General features: G+C 40.1%; 1 protein-coding gene across 4 annotated transcripts in view; it reads left to right on the top strand.

Annotated features, from left to right (window-relative positions):
* Nucleotides 1-26,857, top strand: part of glcci1a (glucocorticoid induced 1a) — a 30,405-nt gene extending 3,548 nt beyond the window's left edge. Inside the window, exons 2-8 of one of the 4 annotated variants that reach the window (XM_074686900.1) lie at nt 7,876-8,027; nt 12,567-12,656; nt 19,087-19,239; nt 20,099-20,248; nt 20,339-20,549; nt 20,847-20,967; nt 23,024-26,857. In XM_074686900.1, the coding sequence (XP_074543001.1) occupies nt 7,876-8,027; nt 12,567-12,656; nt 19,087-19,239; nt 20,099-20,248; nt 20,339-20,549; nt 20,847-20,967; nt 23,024-23,321 (1,175 nt within the window). In that variant the 3' untranslated portion in view covers nt 23,322-26,857. Of the gene's footprint in view, nt 1-7,875; nt 8,028-12,566; nt 12,657-19,083; nt 19,240-20,095; nt 20,249-20,338; nt 20,550-20,846; nt 20,968-23,023 lie in introns of all 4 variants that reach the window. The other 3 variants (XM_074686899.1, XM_074686897.1, XM_074686898.1) reach the window with 3 other exon arrangements.
* The last annotated feature ends 923 nt before the right edge of the window (nt 26,858-27,780 follow it).

The raw sequence follows: 27,780 nt of genomic DNA, 5'->3' as shown, positions 1-27,780 counted from the left end.
AATAACCTGTGTACGACCTCCTCTGCATCAAATATCAGACATACTCTGCTTCTGTTTGGTTAACGCAAAGCTTTTAGCAGATAAAAAGCTGTTTTTTTTTTCAGGTTGTTTAGGAAACCAAAACACAGGCGAAAGGAGGATGAATATATGTTTGATAGAATGAATGCTAGTGCCATTCTGAGTCTGCTGGATCCACAATAAACTCTGTGCTGCATCTTTCTCGGTTAAAGTTTTAGATTCACAATCATCTGTGAATTCAGTTTCATGCATAATTGTCTGCATTAACACAGAAACCTTTAACATGCAACAAAATGTATCTTTAGTATGAAATGTCATGGATTTAATAGTGAAATCAAGTTTTCAGTTTAGCTGAAGGTCGCAGGAAGTGGTGGAGATTTCAATGAAAGCAGTCTTCGGCAAGAGAGCAACTACTGTGAAACGCATTTTGCACAAATGAGTCAAAGCTAAAGGTGTGCAATATTTAAAAAATCTTGATTTTTAGTGATTCTATCGATAACAATATTTGAAAATATTTTACAACCCTTATCAAATGTGTAAAGAAACAAAAATGTGTTTGTAAAAGGTCTGGGTTGAACTACAACCTTCTTGTAACAGTATATTAGACGTTGCTGATGATAATAATAACAGCCAGTCATTCAAATTGCATAAAATACAAAAATGCTGAAATCAGCAAAGTTTTAACAACAACCATATAAGTAAAAACTTTTAAAGTGGCTGTCAGGATTTACTTTGTAAAAAGTTCTTTGGGCGTTTTTTTCAGGTAGTCAGTTGTGTTCCACTGTGGATACAAAAAGCTTTTCATGTTCCTCACATTTTGTGTGGTAGTTTATTCAAGAGGGGATCAAACAAGATCGTTTGTCGAGCCATATTTTCCAACAGACTGGTGTATTTAGAGAAACATCCCTGTTTCCAAAACCAGATTGCGCCCATGTGAGTGAAGATTGGGCCATGTCTCGCAATTGGATCAAACAACATTGATTTAGAAGTTTGTGTTATAGCTTTTATCAATGTTTTTCTCTTCTTCTTAACTTCAGCCATGCAGGACATTACGGGTCCACACTGCATGTGTTCTTAGTGTGTTAGCACAGGAGTCTGTCCTGCAGCTGTCATGTCCAGAGTGAGACTGAGTGACATACTCAAATATTTGCATTATATAATAGTGAATATTGAGCCTAAGTGTCCACATTCTGGAGCATTAGATTTATTTGTTAAGGGCTTCTCTCTAACTTTTTTTTTAATTCAAGAGGTGTCAGACCAACCTTATTCCCCCTCTTCAGTTATTTCCAAGAACTGTAGACTTTGTGAAATACAAAAAAAACCCTAACTTGATGAGCTATTCTGAGCTTTATTTTTGATATCTACAAATTGATTCTTTGTGGTAAAGATAAAGAGTCAAAGAAAGAAGGGGTGAGTAAAAATGTTCTGAGTAATTCCACAAATCTTTGTAGACTTTTGCTTCTCTCTTTCCTGTTTCCATTTCTTGAGCTTTGCTACCTTAGTACTGAACTTGCATGCAACTTGCAATGCTTTTTTTTTCTCACAGCCAGATCACTTTTTTTTTTCACATTGAACTTTTATTTGATGCTCCTAATCATTTCTGCTTTATAGCTTCCTTTGGGATTAATAAAGTTCTGTCTCATCTTATTTGAACTGTGTTTAGAAATGGTTTTCTTCTCAGGAGGGATTTAGAGGGCCAAATTGGAGCCAAGATAATCTCGGCTTTAATTGTTTCATAAAATATGAACAGCCAGCTGTTTTTCTTGAGGAAGAAATCCCAAAAGTGAACCGTTTCAGTCCCAAAAAATGATGTGGTTTTTGAATCTTTCCTGTTATTTATATTTTTTCATAATTTCCCTCACATTTCAGTTATTGAACAATCAAACCATTAATGGAAAGCAGGACTCTACGATGGATACATCTCCTGTACATTAGATATGAGATGTAAAAGCTGTGAAATGGTTGTTAAAGTGGAGCCCTCTGAATAATGTATGAGCTCCTGGTGTGAGAGTTTCTCTGTGGTTTCAGATGGTCACGTGACTCAAAGTCATGCGGGGTGACCTTGTTTTCACATGAGGTGGTGGTCTCAGCATCAAACAAATAAAAGAATGAACTCAGAGATACAGCAACCAACACTTTCTATCTGCTTAGACAGATACTCTTTGTGCTTAAGCTTTCCAACTGGAAAATGTAAAGAACGCAGGACTCTCCAACCTGTCACAATGAACAGATCTGTTCAGGTTCCATTTCCTTTTTTCGTGCTTTTTCTGGTGCCTAGATTTGGGTGGTGGTTCATACCAGGCACCCTCCTTTACCCATGAGATAAAAGAATTGATACATGTAAGGTGGAAAATAACTGAGAGCAGCAGACTTTTTAAAAACTTTGCCTCAGATGAAACATATATTACTCTCTATATATTAGCAGCACCTCAGCGGTGTGTTGTGAGAACATAAGAATTAACCCCTAACTGACTGAAAAAACTTCATTATCAGACAAGGTGAGCAGAACTTCTGCAGAAATATTTTTTTTAACTTTTCTGTCCTCATTCAGCTCTCCTTCCCAGAGCTCTGATGACTCACCCATGAATATAAATGAGGCAACTATCACAGCTTTGAACTGCGTTCATCAGATCAGAATGCTAACAGAAGGTCTTTGCCACTGTGTCAACAGGCAGGGGTGAAATGAGCCAGATGCTTCGCTGTGGGTTGTATTCATTTTACATCATGTTGTCCCAGATTTTGCTTTTACTGTTGAGAATTAATCTTAGCTGTGTTTTGCTTTGTTTTTTTCTGATCTGTTTTAAGTTTTTAACACAGCTGCATATAAAGAGAGCAGGCTGCAACCAGGTGGCTACTGCCTAAAGACTTTCATGAATGGCTGCCTGAGTTTGCAAACATTTCTTACAGCTCTATCCATTCAGATCTAGAATACAAGGACAAAAACCCAGAAGGACGGTTAATTGCTTGGGCTTACTTTTGACCAATGTTTGGGTTTGTGCCTGCTTTGAATTTGAATATCAGTCATCTCCTGAATTCATGGAATATTCCAGTGTATTTTCTGGTTTCAGGAATCATTGAAAAACATCACAAACAAATCACTGGCTAAGATTGCAGTTTAAGTTCAACAACAACAACAACAATGTGAAACTGGCAGGAATAAAGTAGACTGGCCTACTGTCTTATTTTTAGCATAAGCTGATATCAGCCAAAGAACACCAGATATTTTTTATCTATTAACTAAACTTTACATAGAAACAATCAAAAAGCAGATTCTGGCTAACACATGAATTTCTAACAGTTTGCTTTTCAGGCTTTCACTAAAATCCATCCCCTTGTTGGGGCTTTGACCACAATGTTGATATAAATACCAAATTGTAAGTGAAATAATCAATTATATATCTACAAGGAGACTATATTATCTTGCTATGGGGAACCATTTGGCAGCTGTTGCAGGGGAAAAAATCTTCTCATCACTTAGAGACCTTGAACAGAACCAGGTGCAGAACTGAGCAGTTATCTCTAATTGAAGCAGGATGGAAAGATAAATGTGATATTTAGTACATTTACTTTTTCAATTCCTGAAACTAATAGAAGTTTAGGATATGCACTTTCTTGGATCCAAGGTTTGTTTTTTTACATTATTGAATTATCTGAATGATTATCCATTCATAGAAAAATATTTTCCATTTTCTGAGAACTGCTGTCATGCATACAACACAACTGAAATAATATGAAAAAAAGGCTGCAAATTTCTGGTGGTTCTGTTGTTGGAAAAGCACCACAGTGGGTGCCAAGCCAAAGCATGCAGTGACCAAGCCAAAACCTCCACAGACACAGCAGAAACTGGGCTGAAGACAAGTTTAATGGATAAATAAGATGATGAATTCAGCTGCCATTTTGAAGAGTACCAGTGTCTGCAATTTGAACAGAATTAGAAAGATTCCTGGGTGTGCCAAAATGATTGAAATATCAGTGTGAACAAAAAACACTCAGAGTCAGAGTGTCTGTTTTTCTGCAGTGGTGGGACGATAGCTGCAGAATCTAAGCTCTGCTTGCATGCTGAGGTCACGTAAGAACACATCAAATGACAGGAAGTAGTACGCCTGTTTCACTTTGGGTTACTTATCTAAGCCAGCAGGGCTGTGATTGTTCATAAAATTCAAAAATGATTAAATATGCAGCAGGGTTATTCTCCGGGTTTCCATATTTAGCTTGTACTGTAGCTGGTGTTTAGCAGACAAAATGCTGACATGCTGCGCAGCAAGTGGTGCAAATCAAACTACTTTTCAATGTGCAGCTTCCAGTCCAAGGGTTAAATCCTGGCTTCTTTCAAAACGAATGTGCTGAAGTACAGAAGCAAGAGAACCCACATGAATGTAAACCAACACATTTCAGCTTTTCTGACTGTGTATTTGACAAACGCAGTAAAAATACTTTCTTTCAGTATCTTCTCTGCTTTGATCTTTTTCAACAGCAGTGTCCGGGTTCCTACATCTTCTAATAATCTTTAACTTTTAAAGAATATTTGTAAAGTTTAGGGTCATAAATTGTCTTTTAAAAGTCTTCTATTAAACTCTAGAGGCTCTAAAAAAAAAAGCGTGCAGCATCCCTGAGAATAGCTCACTCGTGCCTCCATATAATTCCCAGTGCACAGACTGCCCCTCAGAGTGTCCAGCTGCATTAGGTCTCTGCGTTAAAAGCTTTCCTGGTTACATAACTTTCTTTAGACCCTGGCTAAGTTGTGAATCTTTTCTTGAGGCAAATGATATTTAACAACCACAGCAGCTCAGATTTATTTTTAGACTCCTGGCATAGTACAGTAAAGCTTCTATAAATGACAGATTTTTTATATTCTTTTCCTCTACCGCTTTCACAGAGCACATTTTTTGTGAGATCTAGTTTTTCACTATTAATTTTTTGTATTTTTTTTTCCAGGGTTTTGTGTTACAGCTATGATTTCTGTGGCTCATTTATTTATTGACAGCATTATATCGCAGTTGATGATTTAAACTTCTATTCATGAAATCTGGATGATTTCTGAATTTTACCTCGTCTTGTTCCATAGCAGATATTTTTTACTTGTTACATGCAGTTCAGACCTCATTTTCATCTTTAAATAACTTAAAACTAGGGATGGGTACCTTCCACATCTGAAACGATTCGGTACGGATGTCCGGTACCTGGCAATCGGTACCGGTACTCTACGGTACAAATTTTTTGGTACTTTTTTTGTGTTTATGCGGTACAAAATATCAATTTGTTCAATAATAGAATATACTTTTTTTTTTAATTTTATATATTTATTCGTCAATATATAACCTTACAATGCTGTGTTCATGCCCAGCATGGAAAATCGCCTACTCTTCCACTCCCTCAGTGTCACAAGAATGCATTTAGTTACCTAAACATGGTTTTACGTGAATTGGTACCAGGTACTTTTGACAGAATTCTGTCGATTTCATTTTTTTGTTGTGCAGAAGTGTAAACCAGGCTGCAGAAGTGAGTGATGCCTAGACGTTAATTTAGCAGCGCTGGAGTTAATTCCTTGACTTTGTTGTCCATGCTGGTTCTTGTACTCCTAATTGGATGCACCTGTATGCATAGACTGTAGTTGGTAGCTCACTCTCAAAGCGCTTTGTGTACCTGTCAAAAGTGCAGTGGTGCTGTTACAATGGCAAAAGGAAGACTATAGACAAAAATACTGCAGCAGCTGTGGCGTCCCTGAAGGAGCAAAGCAGCATGCAGTGTAAAAAAGTAATGCTTTGTTTTTGGACCTTATAATTAACACATCAACACAGACAGCCTTAATTTACAGAACTACTTTATCAAACCAAATTATTCCTGGTGCAGTTTAACCTCACACAGAAGTAGTTATCAAGACAAAATATGAACATAAATATCCAATATTGATACTCCATCAATATTCATTATGGCTAGGGTGTTCTCCAAGGGTCTAATCAGGGTCCTCTTTCATTCAGTGTTGAACAAGATTCTAACATCCGAGCTATCATATCACAGTTCCTTAAACAGATTGTGTCTCAATGTCCTTGTCCATGGGCTCCAGTGAAATATAAATTCTGATATTATTGAGAAGCTATTTGGCTAAGCACTGTCTTAGTAAATGTGTACCTGACCTTACACCACTGTGTCCTGACCACAAATGTGTGCCTGCAGCCTGTGTAATCAGGGATGATTTACAGCTCGGTTACAAGGTGAAAGGGATTAACTGCCTGCCAGCAGTACTACGAGTCCTGAGGACTGGGATGATATCAGGCTTTGCTGCACTCAGAGAGCCTCATTAAACTTTCAAATACCAAAAACTGCAATTAAACAGCAGTATAATTTCACCCTTTAAGAAGCTGAACACAGTGTTCTTAGTGCCGTAGATTGGCTGAAGTCCTGGTCTAGAGAAGTCCAGTGAAAGTTATGAAAGAAAGACTGCGTGAGGAGGAGGGCTAAATTTACTGTGCTACAATTCTTTGGTACCTTGTTGAGCTTCTTAACACACTTGGAGGGTCAGGTCCAGGTCTAAATTAGTCTCTGGAGTGTACCTGTAATCCTGTGGATTTATAGTAGGTGACCTGGCCCCCTACCTGGTTTAATAGGATTCTCTAATGTTGGACCAGAAACCAGGAAGACACCAGATTACAACTGGAACATTGGCTGAATGAGATGTCGTGTGTGAGCATGTGGAGTATGATGAATGTGGTTTGACCAGCGTACGACCATGTGGCGGTTATAGAATCTGTTTCCATGGCGGATGTATCTGCCTCTGAAAGTGGTCTATAGTTTATTTGAATGGGCGGGATAGTCAGTAACTTAATGAGTCTGATGTGTTTTCCACAGAATGATGCTGCACATGTGATGTTGAATGCATCACACTATTTATATTAGGTCATCTATTGACTATCATTAGTTCAGGTGTGGCAATTAAATGAGAATAATTGTGATTCTGCATTTGAGGGTTGTTAAATAGCATAGTTAATAGTTTGATAATGTACTATAGTTTTCGCATTTACTTATTTACTCACCGTATTGAGTCCCAAGTGTTGTATTTGGTCATAACCTCAGCCCAAAACCAACTTTTCATTGGCTACCCAAAGTAAAATCTGGGTTCAGAGTTTCAGCTGTCAATATGACTTATTTACAGTCAAAGTGACTAACTGAGGTTGGGTACAGATGTTGTGTTTGAAAACTTACAGCCACAGACATCGCTGGTGTTTCAGTGGAAATAGTGAACTTGTTAACTGGTGACTTTTAACTGATAATCACTGACACATTTGGCATAAGTCTCCAGTTAGCACGGTGTCTCTGAACTCCAGAACACCTGTTGCTCTGTACAATTGTGATCCTGTCAGAATTCAGTTGAACCTGAGTGTATGGTTGACCAGTATTTCTGAGAAGTGATTACAGATTAGCCAGTCATTTTTATGCAACTGACAGTTTTGATAAAATGGAGCTAAACGCTCCATTAATATTAGTTGTAAAGCAGTCTTTGGGTCCATCTTGGCTCTTATAGCCAGGTTCAGATGGACATTTGATAAACTGCAGATTTTTGCATTCCCACATTGACTTCATTTTGCAATGCTGGAGGTTACAGCTTGGTGTTAACTCAAAAATGGGCAAGAATCTACCTCAGCTGAAAGTTAGAGCCAGCAGAGAAGCAAAAGATCCAGTTTTCAGTTGTTCCCTCCAGCTCATGCCAACCCTGCCGACATGAGCTGGAGAGATGAAATGGCTGAAAGCTGCAGCTTCAGAGAGTGTATTCAGGTGGTCTTCCTCATGACTCACTGCTCGAATTTCCATTTCATCAAGCTAATGTTGCTGTGCGTCTTTCTTGTCTTCTTATCTGTGCAGTTGAAAGGACAAAATCCCAGCAGGTGCGCAGCTCGGGGGCCATTTGGCGGACTTCCTCCCTGGGCACTATCACTGGGCCCTACCTCACCGGGCAGTGGCCTCGTGACCTCCATGTGCACTATCCATCTTGTATGAAAGATAAGTCCACACAGGTGAGTACTACCCCCACACCTCTCAACCCGCATGAGTCATGCTGAATGTGCTCCCCTGCAGAGATGAGATAATGCATTTTACAATTAAGTGACTGAAAAACAGGAAGACTGAATCATAGTCTAAATGAAGCGGGTGATGCAGTGTCTGGCCTCTAATTGCAGGATTATGGGACATTGACAAATAAGGATTGGTATCATAAGTATGATGCAATTTGTTAAAACGACATGTTAGATATTTGTTTAAATTTGTAGTTTACGTTTCTTTTGGTGTCGTAGTATTTTATATGACATTTCTACCATTTTTAACCAATGAAAGAATTAGTCCTATAAAATTTTCAAATGGTTTAACTACAAAATCATGACCTGTATTAAATAATTCACCTTTTTAGAAGTTATTCAAGTGCACTGATGAAATAAGTTATTTGTTATGAAATATCATCATGAAGTGTATTTAAAATAACTTATTTTTAAAATTACTTATTTTTGGGCCTTTTTGGTTTAGAATCAATTGAAGTTTAATTTTTACAGTGTGATAGATTGATCAAATCATATGCATGGCAGAGTGTTCCCCCTACCAATATAGAGGTGGTGGTGGTGGTGGGGTTAAATGAGATTTACCGCTCATAAATCAGGTCTGCCTTGTTGTTTAATTGGACAGCCTAAATAGCCTTATGTTATTTATCTTATTTATCTGAAGGGATGTCATTTGTCTGTACATTGTCAAGTTCACATACTAGTCTTTCTCTTTGTATCATGAATGGGGAAGTTCTGTTCACAGACTCACTAAAACATTCGTGCACTTACATAGACAGGCACATTCTGTGTAGAGGGCCGAGAGCTGGGAAAAAATCCCCAAGAAATGTAGCAAAAACATCTCTCAGCGCCTTCTCTGTGTAGATGTAACCCCCATCACTGTTGACACTGCCTAAGCCCCCAATGGCTTTAAACGTAGGGAAAACACTGCATAGCTTTTTGCACAATAGCAGATTTTTATGAGAAACACTGGTAACACTCATTGACATTTATCAGTTTCACCAACTGACCATGTCTTTCACCCTTATACAGATAAATGTGTTTCTTTAACTAAATATAAAGATGATTTCTTCTCTTAAAAATATCAATAATAGTGCAAATGTTTGTAGATTTTCAAGACAGAGGTTAGAGCTTCAGTTGTTTGATGTGTTTTTGTTTTTACACTGTGTGTTTGGTTCATATTCGCTGTTAACGCAGTTGTCTTTATCATGTTTATTTTCTTTTGGATTGCATTTCCATTGCTGTCTTTTGTTTTGTTTTTTACTTTTGCATGTTTTTGAATTTCCATCATTTGAGCATATGCAGCATGCCTCAACTAAAGAAGGTAGTTTTGGCGTTGCAAATTGTCCTTGTCAGCCCTCAAATAAATTCACTTGGTGACAGGTTATTAAGCGTTTTACTTTTCACAACCATAGTCAGGCTTTCTCTTTAATTTCCAGGGACAGCCACACTTTTTTTATTTTTACATTTCAAAAGACCTTTCTGAAGAGAGGAGAGCTGTACCTGAGGTGGAGGGGGTTGGTGGTGGCGTGCATTTTCATCATCAGTTTCATTTTCTGCAGTCTGGATGAGGACTGTGTGACTCATCAGACTTGAACGCTCCCATGTCTACAGCTGCTGTTCTTGTAAAGGATTTTTTTTCTGAGTGTAAAGTGAAGACATCAAACAGTTCACATCATACCAGAATAGACCCTGAAACCAAAACCATTTCAATCATTCGGTTCAGTTTTTACTCTGACTCTCAGGGCGCGGTCACTCTGGCCATCCAAACCGTGCTATACTCAAGCACGACTGCCACCTCACAGCGCCGTTCCCCTGCTGGAAAGTACAACCAGTGGTCACACTACTCCAATATGAACCAGACCTGCATGGCTCGCCTATGTCATCGCAAAGTGTCTGTTAATATGAAGCGTGATTTAAAACCCAGGTTAGATTTTTTGCTCATGCCTTGATAGTAAAAATACTATGTGTTATTCTTGACCTTAATTCTGTACCCACTTCTTCCTGCCTTGTGATCATCTCCTGCTGCTGAACTTCAGATGCCCCCCCCCTCCCACACACACTCACACTCACACACCCCCACACACACGCACACACACATACATACACATACACACACTGTTCTTTACATCCTGTGTCCACCACGCTGTGTGACATTTCCCACCTACTCATCTGTGAGGCTTCAAAAGCCTGATGACCTGTTTGGTGAATTTTGTAGCTTTCACGTCTGATATCTTGGGACTGTGCTGGTTGGCATAAGCTCTACAATACTTATTAAACCAACAGAGGTCTGGTTGTATTTGATGACCAGATTTCATCTTACAGAGCTCAGATCAAAGATCCACAGTTTTCTTTTGTGGTCCACTACTGTCATACATGTGGATCTGGGTTAACTCTGTTCACACCCAACATTAATATTTACAGGGAACCACTAACAAATGCACAGCTCTCAGTACAGCTGTGGGGAACTGGTGCAGATCTCACTTCTGTGTTCAGAATGCAAGTACATAATCTCCATGCTAAAAAGCATCAAGTGATGAAAGCTGTGATTCAGCAGAGGGGAAGGGGCAGAGAGCAGAAGGATAAGGACAGAAAGAAGGACTCGAGTTAAACGCACTGTGAGAACTTCAAAAGTGACCTTGAAGTAGTCTTACTTTTATTTATTTGCCTGTTTATAATCCACTATTTCAAACTGAGATTTTTAGCACCAAATTTGGTTACTTCTAAATACTATTTCTATGGTTGGGTCAGATTTTAATGCAGTGTGACGTGACATATTTTGGTTTTAAGAGTTGATATAAAGTAGTTTGAAGGCTGTGTCATGTTAGCTGGAGCAATGGCCAATCAGCACAGTCCTGTGAATGATAACCTACAGGGAAGATTGCTTGTTTTGGTAACCTTAGCTACGTTTTCTAAGCCTATTGATTAGGCTCTATGATCCCATTGAAGGTTTTGGACATCCCTAAAGATCACTCTGATTGAGATTGGTCATCAATCTTTATTTTTATATTTGAAAACTGTTTATTTCAAAAACATGATCTGCACAGGTAGAAACTTCTGTTCTGAAAATGTGAGGCAGAGTGGAAGCGCTAAAATCTGCAGTTCGCAGAGTATCCACTTGAGGCTGGCTCCAGAAGTACTGGAAGCCACAGACACGCCAAGGCAAAATAAGTCATTTTTACAGCAGGAATGTTTTCAGCCTGGTACAAAAAAGAAAAAAAGAAAACATCTCCCATCTGGAAAGCTGATTTCTCTGACAGCACACACTGTACAAGGGGAGTAATTTTTTCCAAAGGCAGCAGTTTAGAAGATACATTTCAAGTATGACCCCTGTTGATGATTTGCTTCAAAACCCTGTTTCAGAAATGGACAGGTGACGCCACAGAAACTGTGTCTATTTATTATATAGTCTATAGTCCTGCCTTTCTTCTGCTGCCAGGGCCAAAACTCTGCTCTGGCATTTATGGCACACACTTGCCCCCAAAATTTGGTCACAGCTAGCATCAAATGCTTGCTTTTAAAAGAACCTACATTTATCAGATCAGTTACAGACATAACTTTTCCATGCAATATTCTGGCTTTTGGAGTGTTTTCACTTCCAGTTTAAAGTATTTCCATATGGCCAACATTTTGAGACACAGGGCTGCTAATGCTAATGTAGCAGGCTGGTAAACAGTTTTTTAACCATATTTTTTCGCAGAGTCACCATTGGGTGCCATTAAGCAGTAGTTTTTGTAATCGAACTAAATGTGTAATGTGTCAGTGTGTATTTCAACAAGAGGCTGTTTTTTCATTTCCACGATGATTATTATTTCTTTATTACCTACATACAGTGTGGCAAACCCAGAATGCTTGGTCGTTGGTGTTTGTGTTCTGAGTGCTAATTGACAGCTGACTGAAACAGTCAGGGTAAAATGTTCTGCTCAAACTGCTGTTTGTCAGTCGATTATAAAATGACCAGATCGTCCCAATCCGAGGGTTAAGATTGGACATCTAGTACTCCATTTACTGCAACTGAGGTTGTAGTTTCTGGCATCTTTCTGGGAACTAAACAAATGTCTCTTTGAGTTGGACCCAGTGAGACGAGTGAGACAGTGGTCCAGTTTCCTCTGGGTGTTGGATGGGGAGCTTGTATTGCATTAGTGTGTGTGTGTCTGTGTGTGTTGGGTTGGTTGCCCTCTTGGATGAGACAGCTCAGTGAAAAGCTCTCTCACTCTGTCACAGCGCCCAGCTCAGCTTTCACTGAGCTGTGTGTGAATACTCCACACTATGTGTCTGTCCATGCTTCCTCTATGAGCCCGTCACATTGATCAGCGATTGCTGGAGTAAATTTTTATATCTGAATAAGTTTTAAAAATTTCTCTGACAAACTCTAAAGACAGAAAAAGACAACCATCCCTGATAGTCATGAAGGCTAAAACTACATCACTACTCATAATGATACTTGGTGAGATGAGGTTTGACTAGCTTAGATTAATTCTTGGTATTTGTGATGTGTTTTTTCAGACTCCTGGATGTTGGAGTGAAGAAGCAGAAGAGAAGAGGAGCACCCACCAGCGCTCTGCGTCCTGGGGCAGCGCCGACCAGCTCAAAGAGGCATGACACTGTTATTACAGACACACATAGACCAAACCCTTTCATTTGTTGCCCAGGGATCATTCTGCTAAACATGGAGCAGAGTGCAAGCCATTCTTGAATGACAGCTACCCACAAATGATTTGTCATTATCTTGTACAAAAGACATTTGGAGTTTAGGATCTATAAAAAGTGTTGTTCAGTCACGTTATTCGACAGTATTAAAAACTGCAATTAAGAATTAACGCTGATGTCAAACGTTGTTATGGACGTTGATTGGTTGTTTTATCTTTGCTAATTTTTCACTTTACACCTTGAGGAGCTTTCTGACAGTATGTTCCAGTGAGATTGACAGGCAACTCCCCTGTTTCTGTTTGATGTAGCCAGTAGTTAGCTTTGAACGACATATAATCAAGACAGCATTTTAAGTGAGCTCTGCTGTTTAAAGTAAATTGAAATATGATTGTTTCCCCAAAAAGTTCAAGTAAAAATTCATCCCTCTAGATAAGTCAGCAAAATAGTCATTATTAATCAGTTCATTACATTCCCCAGAAGAGCATCAGTTTTTGGTGAGTCTCGGTTTTACTGTAAACAGTAAGTTACACAGAGGCCTCACCGAGGCGTACTTCAGCATACGAACCTTAAAAAAGAAGAAGCAAATGATTCAGATTCTCTTGTTATGATTGGATCTTAAATTTGCTGAGGCAACACTGTCATGGTGTAGAGTAGTCAAAAATCAAGCTTTGTCAGGGCCGTCCTCAAGAGGAGATGAAAACTGCTTTTCAGGTATTTGTTGGATGGAGTCTGGATCATAGACTGTAAATTAATAAACATAGTCTCCCTGACATAACTCGTCTGTTTGTGAAATGGATTTTTGAAGCAAAACTATTGGCGCGGCCATATTGGAAATGGGGCAGGCTTCAAGTCTCCACACTGAAAGCTACAGGGGCACTCGTCAGTCATGTTAGCCAAGCTGTGCCTCTGATTGAGCAAACCCGTAACTTTAATATCCTCTAATCTGCAGAGTTAGAAACTTGTGTGTGCCAACAGTGAAATTAGCAATTCAGTGATACTAGTCTGCAAATAGGTTTATTTCTGCTGTGAAAACAGCTTTTTATTTGACTTGGTGTGTTTGTGACTTCTGGTACTTCCCGAGCCAGCCTTAAGCAAACGTTCGAGAAACAGCAGATTTTAGTACAACTACATTGTTCCATTTTCTTAGACCAGAGGTTGCTGCTTGGTGTGGATCCATCAATCCTGATGCATTCAAGGAAGCAGGAAATCTGAACATTGATTGTATTCAGTTTCATAGCATCAAGTAGTTTTGTGTATCAGTCTAAATATTTGATTTAAAACAGATTGTTAGCTGCTCTTGCAGATATCTGTTGAAAGTGAAGGAAATCCTCCTCAAATTGTTGCCGATAGGAGCCCGGATGCCATTACAGTGGGTTGTGTTCCTCTTGCTTTTGCTCTCCATACAGGCTGCTTTCTCCTGCAGACATCAAAGCCAGTAATACTCAGACTACAAACAAGAATAGGAAATGTCTTCATGCTCAAATCTAGACTTCAAGAACTGATTTTACATTTTCATGTTAAATCTTAAAATAGAGATTAGTCACAATAAGAGAGGAATACTACCAGCCTTTTACTTCTAATTGTTGTCATATTTCATAGTGTTTTACTTCTTTTTTAATGTTTCACACAACCTAAAACATGAAATGGTACAAATTGTTCATATGGTAAAGCCATTAGAATTCGAGAGTCTCTAGACTTACTCATGGGACTGTGTTGGTGTTTTGTGTTGTTGATTAGAAAAAAAAAACAGGGTAGAGAAAAGCTTGATTTCTTTTGTGCTTCCCTCCACTTTACTATTTGACAGAAGTATTGAAATAGTAGTGATACAGGAGCTCTGGCTGTTTTATTGACATTTTCTTCAGGCTGTGTGACATCACAGGCTTGGTATGGTGTCTTTGTGGTGCTGATGGGGTGCAGCAGCAGTGACACACACTTCCTCTGAAGCTGCACCCAGCATGGCACTATCAGCCCCTCTCAGCTCCACCATGCTGCAGCAGGGAGGTGGCAGATAACACTATCTCCCTCTTAACTACTCACTTCCCCTCTTTGAAACGGCCATAACCCAGTGCAATTTATGGTCAGCCAAGCCCCAGCTGGCTCCTCTCTGCCTCCTGCTGCAGAGGGAACAATGAGGGCCGGCCGGATGACAGCTCGGCCCTCGGTAATGTGTGCACAGGCACGTTACTGAGTTACAGGGCTGCAGGGGAGGAGCTGCGCTGACACAGAATCCACAGATGTCAATAGATAAGCCACAAGAAAACAAGAGGGAAGTTTGTAGACTGAGCGGTGCTGTGCAGCTGCTGGGGAGAGCAAATTAATGTGCATCACAGGGATGTAATGGCACCCAGCAAGACAGATGAATATCTCATACATGTCACAGAAAAATGTAGATGAGTAAGACGATAAAGGGTATTTATAACTTCTTTTAAACAGAAGTGTGTGCTATCTTTGTGTGACTTCTCCTGTGCAAGATAATTACATCTCCTCTGTCTGTAGCTGAAGAGACACGCACAGACATGGCAGCAGGTCAGCACATAGGTGATACCTCAGCAGCCTGCTAAAGAAAGTTGAACAATAATTTAACGATTATCTTTTGCATTCAAGTTTGGGCTATCACAGAGACCAAAAAACAGGGGGCTTTCTCTCTCTATCTTCCTACAATTTGAGAGTAGTTTTCTGTGCACCTGCTCCACAGGTAAAGGGAAAAAAAGGTACAGAAATAGGGAAACATACCAGAGGTCATTAGACTGCTACAGCTCTTCACTCTTCATGGGGCTGTAATGTACACAAGAATTTTTGTAGTTGATCATTCTTTCAGCTTTTTTTTCAGCCAACAAGAAGTACCTTTTACATCCTTTCAAAATAAAAGCACATTAAAAGTATAGGAAAAAAGTAACGTAAAAGTGAGCCACCACAAAAGGCATTACAAAAGCGTGACAAATTACAGAATTAAAAGGCGATTTCTATGTTAGACAGTGTTTTACTTTCGCATTTAAAAATAAGAGAGAACTTTTTGTTATCTTAATCCAAGCATCCTGAACTGTTATAATGGTTGTATTTAAGAATACATGGAATTCAGTGCTAGTGTCATTGCTGTTTTCTGCACTTATGCACCCAGCACAGAGGATGTGTAAATACCAAATGAACTTGGATCAATGTTACCACACTTAGGTGTGCCTTACACTTAGGTGTGGTGAACAGGTGTCTGCCTGGAAAATACAGAAAGTGACTTTAACTTTTTCTTTTAGGGATTTTTGGTGAATATTAGTCACTAAATGTGCTCAAACATCCTTGTGCCTTCATTACAGACTTATGAAATTACACTTCACCTGTCCCTCAGGTGTCTCTTGATACTGGATTATAACTAGTCAGTTTTCTGACTCAGTCTGAAAAAAGAAGTCTTTACACATTTTTGTCGACTCTCTGCCGCTGAATATCACAGCCCTCACGCTGAGTGATATTTAGTCACCCCACTGTTGAGGAAAACCTAAGAAGTGCCTGGCTTGAGTTAAGACTGGGAGGGAAACAAAACCAAGCAGGACTTCACTCAGTAACTGGTTCAGGGGCCCAAATATAAGGATCACATAGCAGCTGTTTGACACAGAGCCGGCATTGATAAGTGCTGCATGTGTTGTGTTTCTGCTGTGAGGAGGGACAGTGTGAGAACTGTGTGAGGGGATATGTGCAGACATGTTCCTGAGCACTGGTGTGTCTGTGGGAGGACTGGGACTTCCTTCATTTCTCTGACACGAGTTCCAAACAACATAAAACCTGCTGTTTTATGCGTCTTCAGTCTGAAAACTCGTCATTCATCTCACGTTTTGCTTTTTTCAGAGTGAGAATATGAAGGGACTCCAACAAGATGAGATGCATACAGAAACACCTCTATCTTTATTTCTGTGTTACTTAGAGTTTTTAGTTTTAAACAAATGAAAATAAAGTCTGTTTATACCTTTGTAGGTTACTATTAAGGCAGAATCAGACAGACTAGAGGAATAACAGAGTTCAGGACATGGCAGCGTCTGAGCACAAGACGCTGCAACCAATGTTTCTCATGGGAAACATCTGATATTGTGCAAAAAAGTTTGCATTAATATAATTGTATCAGTCTGCTGCACTTTAAAAGCTAAATTTAAAATGATTTAAAACCAAACTGACCTAAAAATAGAGAGGAAACAATGATTTCTACAGCATACTGATTAGAAGAAATGAAATATTTTAAACAAACTTTGAGATGATTTTTCATAACAAATAACTTATTTAATCAGTACACTTGCATAACTTCCAGGAATTTGATTTGTTTATTGCCTGTCATGCTTTTGTGATCACACCATTTGGCAATTCAATGGGATTGATTCTTTAATTGGTTAAAAATGGTATAAATGTCGTTTAAAATACTATGACACCAACAGAAATGCAAACTACACATTTAAACAAGCATCCAACATTTTGTTTTAGTAAAGCATATTTTTTATTTCAACCATTATTTGCCAATGCCCAGTCTGTAGGCTTCACAGGGAGCAGTGACATCTGGTGGATTTACCCTGAGTCAGTAAAATGCATCTTAACACCATTAGTTTACTTCTGAGATTACATTTATGGACTAAATGTGGTGACTGTTTCAAAGTGTCTAAAGATGATGAGCTTTAAACAACATGTGTTTGAGAATTCCATAATTGTACACCATGATATCTTAGAGAAAAAGATCTGTGGGATCAAAAACACTCATGTTTGGTTTAAGACATTGGAAACTGATGTCCCACAAACCTGTTTCTTCTTTAGTGTACTCTGATTTACAGACAGTTGCTTGCTTAGCGGCACTGTTGTTAACCTCTTTACTTTAGTTTCACTTACAGTCCTGTGGCAGTTCCCACGCTCTAATATATAGTCCTCTGCTGAATTTTGTGATGCACTGCCTGCTGACCTCAGTCTGATTTGTTATACCTGTATGTTAGCTTATTTATAGTAGCTGAAACTGAGAGTATGTTGGGGATTTTTTTTTTCCTTCAGTTTGACGCAAAGAGCTGAACTGAGGACTATCCATTCGAAATGGATTTCAGCGGCACCTTTGGCCAGAGTTGCACACCAATGAAGACAGTTGTTAAGACATGAGTCTTAACAAAGTGTGTTTGATTTGGAAAATGAATGGAGTCTTTGTTCAAAATAACTTTTTACTAGTTACAATGTGATGAGATAAGGTATTTATCAAGTTACATAGCGCTGTTGTTTGAAACAGCAAACTTTGCAAGTTTGTACTGTAGTTAAGTGGCTGACTATATTCAGCACTACACACAGCCCAGTGCTTTGAAACGTGTCTGTAACGTGTAATGTTAGTGAATCCTGGTTATGTCCTACCAGAGCTCATCTACCAACTCTAAATTCACCAAGCAGAGTTAACATAACCTCACTCTTCATCTCATTGATAGACTCTCAAGTTTGAACAGACCACCGTGTTTTAGCCTTTAGCCTTTGCTCTTTTTGTTTTTGCCAGTTTAGCTCCAGAGTCCACCAGTACTACAAAACTTATTCAAGAAATCGTTTTTAGCAGAGAAAAACACAGATCTGTCTTCTCTCTGCTTAACTTTGTCAGCCGGTGTGGTGTTGTCATAGAGACTTAGCTGTGCCATGATTGTGTCGCGATTGGAAATCTGAGACATAGCATTTAGCAATAACCTTTATTGGCGCTGATAATTTCATTTTAAAGAGAGGAATAAGATCGCAGAAGAGAGAGTTTATCAAGATCACTTAGAAACTCTTCACAGCCCCTTTGAAGAAATCAGTTTTGAATCACTTTTCATTCAAACTCAAAATATGACTTGGATCATATTTATTTCCCCCTGGTGCGTTTTTTCCATCTAGACTTTCTAAACTCACTGGTTATAATCTGAACATGCCAAAAAGTTGTTGCTATCTTTGAATATTAAAGCCGACAGGATTTATGAATATGCTGTTGTTATAACTGATTAGGAATACAAATTCTGATGTTGGTGTAGTTTCCAAACTCAGCTTCCCATCTTCATCTGTGGTTGGAGTTCAACCAAGTTAGATTTGTAAGAAATCAAACTTCCTTCTCATTAAAACTATTTGAAAGCAGTCCTCCAACCTCTTTTCACTGTGTTTTTTGATTTTACCCTGATCACTGACACTAAGTCTCAGTGTCAGAGGCTGGTGGTAGCTTATACTCTCTACACAGGGGGGCTGCAGCTGCTTCCACTTTTGCTTCAGTCGTAAAGTAACTTCACAGCGCATTCTGACAGGACAGGAAAGGTTTGAACATAAAGCTGACTTCTTTGAAAACTTTTGTTCCACCCAGCTGGTTACTGTTCACACCGTCTCATGTGTCCTCTGTTTGCTTCTCCCCTCGTGTTTCCAGCAGATTGCAAAGCTCCGGCAGCAGCTCCAGAGAAGTAAACAAGGGGGACGCCACAGCAAAGACAAAGACAGACTGTCCCCCCTCCAGTACAACACCATCACCTACAACACCCTAACAAGCACCAACAACCACACCTCCATAGTCAGCCACGCCCAGGTACTGCTCTGAACTCCCTTTATCAGTCCCCACAGTGATCGAGGATTTAAAAATGTGCATTTATCTCAAAAGGATTCTGGCTACGAACAGATAATTAACTATTTGCATACATTAAGTTATGTTTTGCTGTATGGCTCTGTTCTGGGTACTCCCTACCCTTCCACATGTCTATGTGGAACGCCGAAGCCTGACGTTTGGAGAGTACACCGCTCCTTGAGGACTCAAGAGTTAAGCTGTGTGCATATTCAAGTTATTCCGACATTTATTGGGACACAAGAGCTCACGTGCCAGGTCATGTTTGTAAATGAGAACTGGTTTGGAAACATTTTCCCTGGTAAAATTAAGGTTAAATAAATAAAATGAAAACAACATGACACTGGGCTGTGATGGGTAACATTAAACCCGTACTTCTGATCACCTTCTGTAAACAAACCAACAGTCATAAGAGAGTTTTCAGAGTCAGTTTTTGAGCAAGTCATTCATATAAACAGTCTTAATTGTTGCAACATCAGTCCTGCAGTGTCATGCAACTAACAGCTGCAAGCAGCAAGAGAGCAACAAGGTGCAAAAATGTGCAACTAGGAATGACTTTAAAAAGTTGTCGTAACTTTCTCCATTCAGATCGGCTCCTTTTTCACCGCTGTATTTAAAAATGATCAGATGAACAGATGCACAAGGCAAAGTCTGTGCATATTAGTTGTTTTTAATAAAGAAAGAAGAACAAACAATGAATGCATTACTTATGACCTCCTCATCCAAAAGGATCCTTCTCATTATCCACAAAAACACTGAACCATGAAGCAGTGGTAGAAACTTTCTGTTAACAGTGCTTTAAATGATCTCATCCCTCTTGCAGCAGTTTTCCATGTCGAAGTCGGCTCAGATGCCGCTGTCCAACATCACGGTGCCAAAGCCCTCCATCTCCAGGGTGCCCAGCAGCATGGAGGGCATCAACCACGAGCTGGAGAAGGTCTTCATCAAAGACAACGGAGAGAAGGAGGAGCTGAAGGTGTGGGTCTGATTTGTTCAGCTCATACAGAGAGGTTTTAGTGAATCTGTGTGTTTCTCAGTTCTCTTTGTGTGTCTCTGGTCTTTGCAGTCTCTGGAGGTCCCAGATGGGCGGAGGGCACCCTTCCCTCCCCAGCAGCGCAGCAGCAGCACCCGCAGCGTGGACACTCAGACCCCCTCAGCCCCCGGCCGGTCCAGCAGCTGCTCCAGCCTGTCGCCCTGCCCATCACCCGCCTGCCCCCCAGGATCACATGACGGCAGTCCTTACTCCACAGAGGATCTCCTGTACGACCGGGATAAAGGTAAAAAAGCCTAAAAGTTTGACCTCTCCTGTCAGAAAGAGGTGTTTCAGGTGGATCCATAAGTACTGTGGGTTTTATATCAGTTGAAAAAAACCAAAGGACATCAGAAGCTCACAATGAAAAATCAAGAATTTGCAGACAACAGATCAGAGACATTTGAATCATCTCTGGAAATTCTTTCCTATGTTTAGTTACAGACAGATAATTGATATCATGAATATTAAAAACACCCCTGAACTGCCGGAGAATCCCTGCTGCTGTTGATTTCTTACAGCCTCTCTCCCTTTGTGTTCACAGACAGTGGAAGCAGCTCACCTCTGCCCAAGTTCGCCTCCTCGCCCAAACCAAACAACAGCTACATGTTCAAGCGAGAGCCGCCGGAGGGCTGTGAGAAGATTAAAGCTTTTGAGGAGCAGAGGTAAAGACCATTGATCTTATGTTGAATCCATCTCTCTAAATCTCACAGAGGTAGTGTAATAATAATAAAAGCAGGTGCTGCCTTTTTTTCTAAATCCTTCCTATCAAATCAGAACATGGAAAACAAAGCCCAGGTTTGGGAATAAGTTAAAATTACAGTTTCATCAAATGATGTATTTATTGTCATGATATGGTCTTTAGACTGTAAAACAAACTCAATGAAAGATGTTTGTACTCATGTGGGAGTCAAACCAGTTAAAAACAAATCCTGAAGCTGGTTGCAGGATATTTAACACGAACCTAACCTTTCACTTTAACGATGTCACCCACACTTTTTTGTTCTGATGCTTCTTTAATTCTGTTTTATTTTAAAACCCTCAACACACCTCCTTTGTTTTCAGCCTCTGGATCTAAACTAGGACTGGGTAAATTTTAATTTTATGATTTTGTTGATTGTTGATTCTGATTTAATTATTCCCAGTGAGTAAAAAGACACTAAATATTTCTTAAAGAATCAGCCAGCCTTCAGTATTTGGCCATTTAGGCTCTCAAAAATGAGAAAATATTCACAAACCACAACTATTTCAATTAAAAAGCCGAATAAAATGAAATAAAAAAAACATGCCAAAATGTGAAATAAGCCAAGGTAATATATTTTGCATGGTTAAACACTGATGACCCAATGGTGGCAAAGAGGTGTAACCACCATAGACTGTATAAAACATGGACGCAGCCTCCCCTACGTCCCCGTCTGTTCCTGAAACCGTAAAATGAAGCCAATCCGTGGATGCAGCCACATTTGCTATGACGCCAACTGTGAGTTTTCTTTTAAACAGCTACAAGGCGCCCGCCTGCCATGTGACCTGAGCTGTGTCTCTGATTGGACAATCAGATGATCTTAGTAACTTCTTAACTGCTGAGCTAGAAAAAAAATCAACCACCTTACAGTGTGTGCTGATAGTGAAATCAGCATTTTAGACCCAAACCGTTTTTTGGAACCAGGCTGTAAATATGCTTTTAATGCCGTAAAAGTCTGTTTTTATGGCTTGGTGTGTACGTGACTTTCAGTCTTTCTGCAGCTAGCCTCAAGCGGATTTTCAATGAACAGCAACTTTTAGCACTTTCGCATAGGCTTCATTTTTACTAACCAGGTGCTGCCCCTTGGCAACCACTGGTTGGTGACTTTCCCTTACTTCAGTGATTTCCAACCTGGAGAGCAGAACAATTAGGGAAGTCTAAAGTCATAACAGGAGGAAACCAGCAAAGATTAAACCTGGTTTATACTTCTGTATTTACCTCACACCAAAGTCCTGAGCACCACACAATTCAGTGTCAATAACTTCTGCAGTACCCCTGCAAAACACACGAGGGCGTTGTTGTCTGCTGATCTGCTGATCGCCCGTTTCCGGTTCCTGCTCTGTAAACTGCTGGATTCCTCACACGTTTTCTAGTGTATTATGTTTTATAGAAAGTGATACATATTGATGTACATCACTCGGTAATAATTACACAGACAGGAAGTGAGGAGATGTTGGAGGAGATGAAATGTGGGTGTGGGTTAATTCCAGGAATGTTTCAAATACAGGAAACAATATCTTGCTCTACACACCAATCACAGAGCCAGGGGTCCACATTTGGGATAAGGTGAGCTTCAGGTGGAAGAAGACTACCCAAAGCTGTGCCACAAAGTACACCATTGATTAAACACTGAAGTATAAACCAGGCTTTAGTTGACACAATAAACACCGTTCTGCAGCTAAAAAAGCAGAGCTAATTTTGTTAGTAGACAAAGGGTTGAACATGAATCTACACCTGACAGCACAACTTTGGCTTAAAGCAAACGGACTGAACCGTCAGGTGGGCAGAGATGTCCTTCATTTTGTTTCCTTGCAGCTGGAAGCAGCAGTGAGAGGTGTTCTGAAATTGAGGTTGTGGGTGTGAAAAGCAGCGTTGGTGTAACACGGACTCTTATTGAATGGCTACAAAACTCTGAAGGCTTTAATCTTACTCTTCTTCCTCACTGGCTGTGTGTGTGTCTATGTGTGTTCTTTCTGCAGCTCCAGGCAGTCAGCATCAGCGTCAGTCCCGCTCTTCTCCTGCCCCGACAAAAACAAGGTCAACTTCATCCCGACAGGCTCGGCGTTCTGCCCCGTCAAACTCCCCGGCTCCCTGCACCTCAACCCGGCTTCACAGCCCGAGGAGGACGAGGACGACACGGAGCCGCAGGGGGCCACGTCGCTCTACGGTGGCCCCACTCAGGTCTCCACGAGCACCAGCACAGACGACCCCCCGGAGGAGCCCGGCTCACCCTCAGAGACCTCAGATCCCCCCACAGACAGCCCAGCCATCAGCTAGACCTGAGCAGAGCTGGCCTCTGGCTCCGGGATCCACCGAGCATCACCACTGACTGTCCCACCAACACCTCCCTCTGCTACGCCAGGGGGGGCCTCTGTCTCTCTGTGCTGACCCCCTCCACCCCCTCTATCTCTGCATGACGTAGCAACAATGTCCCAATAACCACCGCCGCCACAAAGACTCGCCACCTCAATGTTTGTCCTGCGTTTGTTGTTGGCAGGGGAGGACCTGATGGTTACGAGCAGGCACCCGAGGGAAGAATGGAGCACTATGGATGGGGGGAGGGGCATGCATTTTAAACTGGTAGTATATTTCTGATTAAATTATGTGTTATTGTGTTCAGTTTCAACATTCACAGTATGAATAAGCTCTCTAAACATATATAAATATATATAAACACATATATATCTCTACGAAAAGAAAGAAAAATGCTTGTTTTAAAAAGAAGAAAATCCAAAACTGTGTATTGCTGTGTGACGTAGCGAAAAAGGAGGAACAGCTGTACTATTCAGGATTCTGTTTACACGATCCAGGTCTCATTGTTAAACCCTCTACAGAGAGAATAATTGGGCAAAGAGAGAAAAAGAGAATATGGCCACAAATTGGTTGCACAGCGTCTGCATCTGGCCTCGCTTCAGGTATTTCACAATCAGAGTGTGTACTCAGGTAATTTGGAATGTATGTCCATACAAAGATCTGCAGCTCGACGACGACGATGACGACGAAGCAGAACAGATTTCATTTCTTCCTGGTTTCTCATTCCCAGACGAATCATTCCTTTTTGTTCCAGTCTGAGAGCAGACCATGAGAGTGAAGCTGCAGAGGGTGAAGACATGACGAGGGATACAGGACGTACCACACACACTGTGACTAAAGGCACTGACAGTGTGTGGGCGCGTGTGTGTGTGTTAATGGAAGCATGCAGACAGAAGCTTGCACGACGTGCAGTGGTTAATGGGTTTTTAAAGCCTGAAGACGATGTGTGTGTGGTTGCTGGAAGTGGACCAGAAGTGGACGAGTCTGCAGAACCGTCAGGTGAAGAAACAATCAAACTGAAGCGTTTGGTTCTTTGCAGGTGCAGGCTGGAGGCGATGTTGTCCAAACATCTTCTGAGCTAGAAATTATCCAATCAAAAGCAGAACCTCAGTTTTTAAGCCAAAGATGCACTTTCATTTTTAAACCTGGGCTCAATTTTTACATAATTTAGATTCAAAATTACTCAAAGGTACGAAAGTTTTGGAGTCACTCCTGTTGATTTCATCAGCCAGCAGCTGTAAGATGATCTGTAATGACCACTATTTGATCCTTTATGCTGGACCAACCTTAAACTTCCTGAGCTCAGTTTACTTTAAATCACTAACAACTTTAAGAGAACATGGTTAAACTTTGGTTAAAGAGTAACACGTTATGGATAAAGTAAAGTGAAAAGAGGCTTATATAAGTTGGTATCCCTTCATGGTGAGCCTCATTCAACCACCCATTTTTTTTCCCATCAGCCTCTTTCTTGACAAATTCACATCAAACTGAGCACTCCTACTAAAAGTACAGACAGAAAAGGTGAACAGGACTTCTGCAAGAATATTTTACTTGACATTTATGTCCTCATTTAGGTCCCGTAGCTCCTTAGGCTGCTCTCACATCTTTGCCCACTAACTGTCATTATTTTCACACTCTCAGGACCAGCCTGAGACAGACAGTAATTTTTTGTTAGGGCATCACCAGAAAAGGGCAAAACTAACAGAATCCTTAAAATGGGTTTATGTAATGTGCTGTATGTTGTCAGGTTAACTGTAGTCTCACTAAAACAATTGATATATTTAATAACCATTATTCTGGTGTTTTGATCCATCAGAATCAAGAACTCAACAGAGCCAGGTGATAACTTTTCTTCTAGTCTTGTAAGAGCCCGAAATGTAAGAACGATCCAAAATATAATCCAAAAAATTTAACAAAACCCGAAATGTAACACTTTTTTGCTAAAAAAGTAACAACTTGTTACATTTTGAGTTTGTTCTTAAAATTTGGGTTTTAGTAATTACTTAGTTGTTACATTTTAGGCTCATCACTTTTGATATGTTGTCAACCAGTCATTACATTTTGGGTTTTATTACATTTTGTGTTGCCTTTTTTCACTTTGTTTGGTGGTTAGCCAAAAACTGACACAATATGACATGTAACATACTGAAAATCCTGGTTGCACTTCCAATGAGTGCCATCTTTACAGCTACTAGTTTAAGTAACCATCTGGTGTCATTTCAAAACCTTCCCTTCTTTTTGAGTCACTTGTTCCTTAAGATGTGTAAAAATTGAGCCCAGGATGGGAAGTAATGAAATTCCCCTTCACACTGACTCGATCATTAACGCAGCCTGAGTGATGATTGATGGGTATTTTTATTTTTTAGCGAGGTACAAACAAAGACTGATAGAGTTCATTCATAATGTGTGGTTTTAGAAATCTTGAAAACCAACACACACCACTGCCTCAGCCTCTGCAGACAAACTGTTATAAAAATCAGAATTTCCAAGACACCAAAACTCCAACACATGAATATTTAAAGAATAAACTCCAGTTTTCTGTTACCATTTTAAATAATTAACTTGACATTAAGAAAAAAAGTACTGAGGTTCACTTGATAAGCTAAATATGAATTCTAGCCATTCATGATGAATGTTTGTGCAACTTTCGACTCCAACCTGCACATCCAAACTAAGACTGTTGTGATAACCCAAAAAGTCACTATTCCATGAAATGCATTCCATGAGATTTTAGCATCCCAGACATAAATAGACTCTCGATGCTTCATTCCTAAAATATCTCTCAGCCTTTTGAATCGAGACGAGCTGCAGTGGAGAGACGTTCGGTCGCAGCGCCTTCATGTGTTTGATGCACAGATAAAAGGACCACACTGGCCTGCCTCCCTCCCTCCCTCTCACTGTCTGTTATTACTCAGTGTCGTAGCCATCCTGACGCTCCAACATCTCATGTACTCTGTGCTGAACATCATCCTCTAGGCTGTTAATGAGCATCACCCCGCCCAGGTGTAAATGATCCACGACTTTCATTTGCAAGAGTGAACTATAACCACATTTATTTTGGTATCTGGTGTGCTTGTGGACTCCCTGCATTGACGCTCATTCATGTTTTGTATATATGTGGCTTTTAAAGAGGCTCAATGCAATGTTGTGGTTTCTCGAGACATTTCAGCACCTTACCAAGAGCTATGGCTTTCCCAATGTCCCACATATACTCGGCATTGGTAAACTAGATGTGTGCAATAATAGGATAAAAAAAGGTGTTGTCCTCCCGGATGTTGTCCGTTCTTTGACACAAGCGTCTCATCCTGCATTACTTTGGTTTTGAGCATGGCGGCTGGATCAGCAAGCAGTTTGTTGCTAAAGCCATCAACCGATCCAAAACCAGCACTGAGAGCGAGCAGAGCACATCACATGCAGGTCCGAGTGTTCATCGACTCACCACATGATACTCCCTGTGTAACCTGCAGTGTCAAAGTTCATGCACAATGGCAATAAAAAAACTATTGGTTGTTTTGTCCACTCTGTGGTGTGTGTGTACGTCTGTAAGGGTCCAGGAAAGAACTTTTTCTTACAGCTAAAATAAAAAACCATCAGGATCAGGGTTAGCTCTGAGTTTAATTTTATAGATAGTTTATTTCACCGTTAATCAAAAAGTAATGATTGCTAATTGTTAGTGCTGTAACCATTTTTTTTTTCTTTTTTTTCCTGCAATTCTTACAGTACATTGGTTTGGTTCATAGGTAAGGGAAAAATAATTCAAAGTGCTGTCCAATGTTGAAAAATACTGGTTTTAATAGTTTGCAACTTATTTTAGCGTATAGACAGTACATCAATTATTGAATCTGAAAGGGTATATGCTGGTTTAAATTTCATGCCACCAATATTTTACAAATATTTGGGAAAAGTTATGCTAAAAGAATAAAAAAAAAACACCTTATGGGTCCAAAGCACATCAAGACAGACCAAGTTAAAGCAAATATTCAAACTTCTATTCTAAAATCAGGCATTAACAGCAGGCAACAAATCATTCCAAATGAAGAGCTCCTCACAGGACATCTTCCTGATTGACCTCTTCAGCCCCACACCTTCTGCAATCCCGGCCTCTTTAACACTTCCCCACGTGCCACCATTTAAAATAAATACTAGACACTACTGTCTGTGACATTCCTCTAAAACAGACTCAAACTACCAATATAACTCTTAAAAAAGAGGGGTAAGTATTTTCAGGGGCTGTGCAGATCTGGAAGAGCTAGTGTTTTTCCAGATGAAGACTTAATTTCCCATGAACACTTGCACTCACTGTCTTGAGGATGTGACTCTTACCACGGTGTGTGTTTGTTTTGAGGCCAATGAATGGAGAGCAGATCTTTTTAACTCTACTGTTCATTGTTTAAAGGTCCCATATTATGCAAAAATCACTTTA

Source organism: Halichoeres trimaculatus, unplaced genomic scaffold (genome assembly GCF_033239565.1).
Source record: "Halichoeres trimaculatus isolate MK-OKI-2021-1 unplaced genomic scaffold, fHalTri1.1 fHalTri1_scaffold_14, whole genome shotgun sequence".
NCBI lineage: Eukaryota > Metazoa > Chordata > Actinopteri > Labriformes > Labridae > Halichoeres > Halichoeres trimaculatus.
Note: the sequence above shows the minus strand (reverse complement) of the source record. Positions and strands in the feature narration are given on the sequence as shown.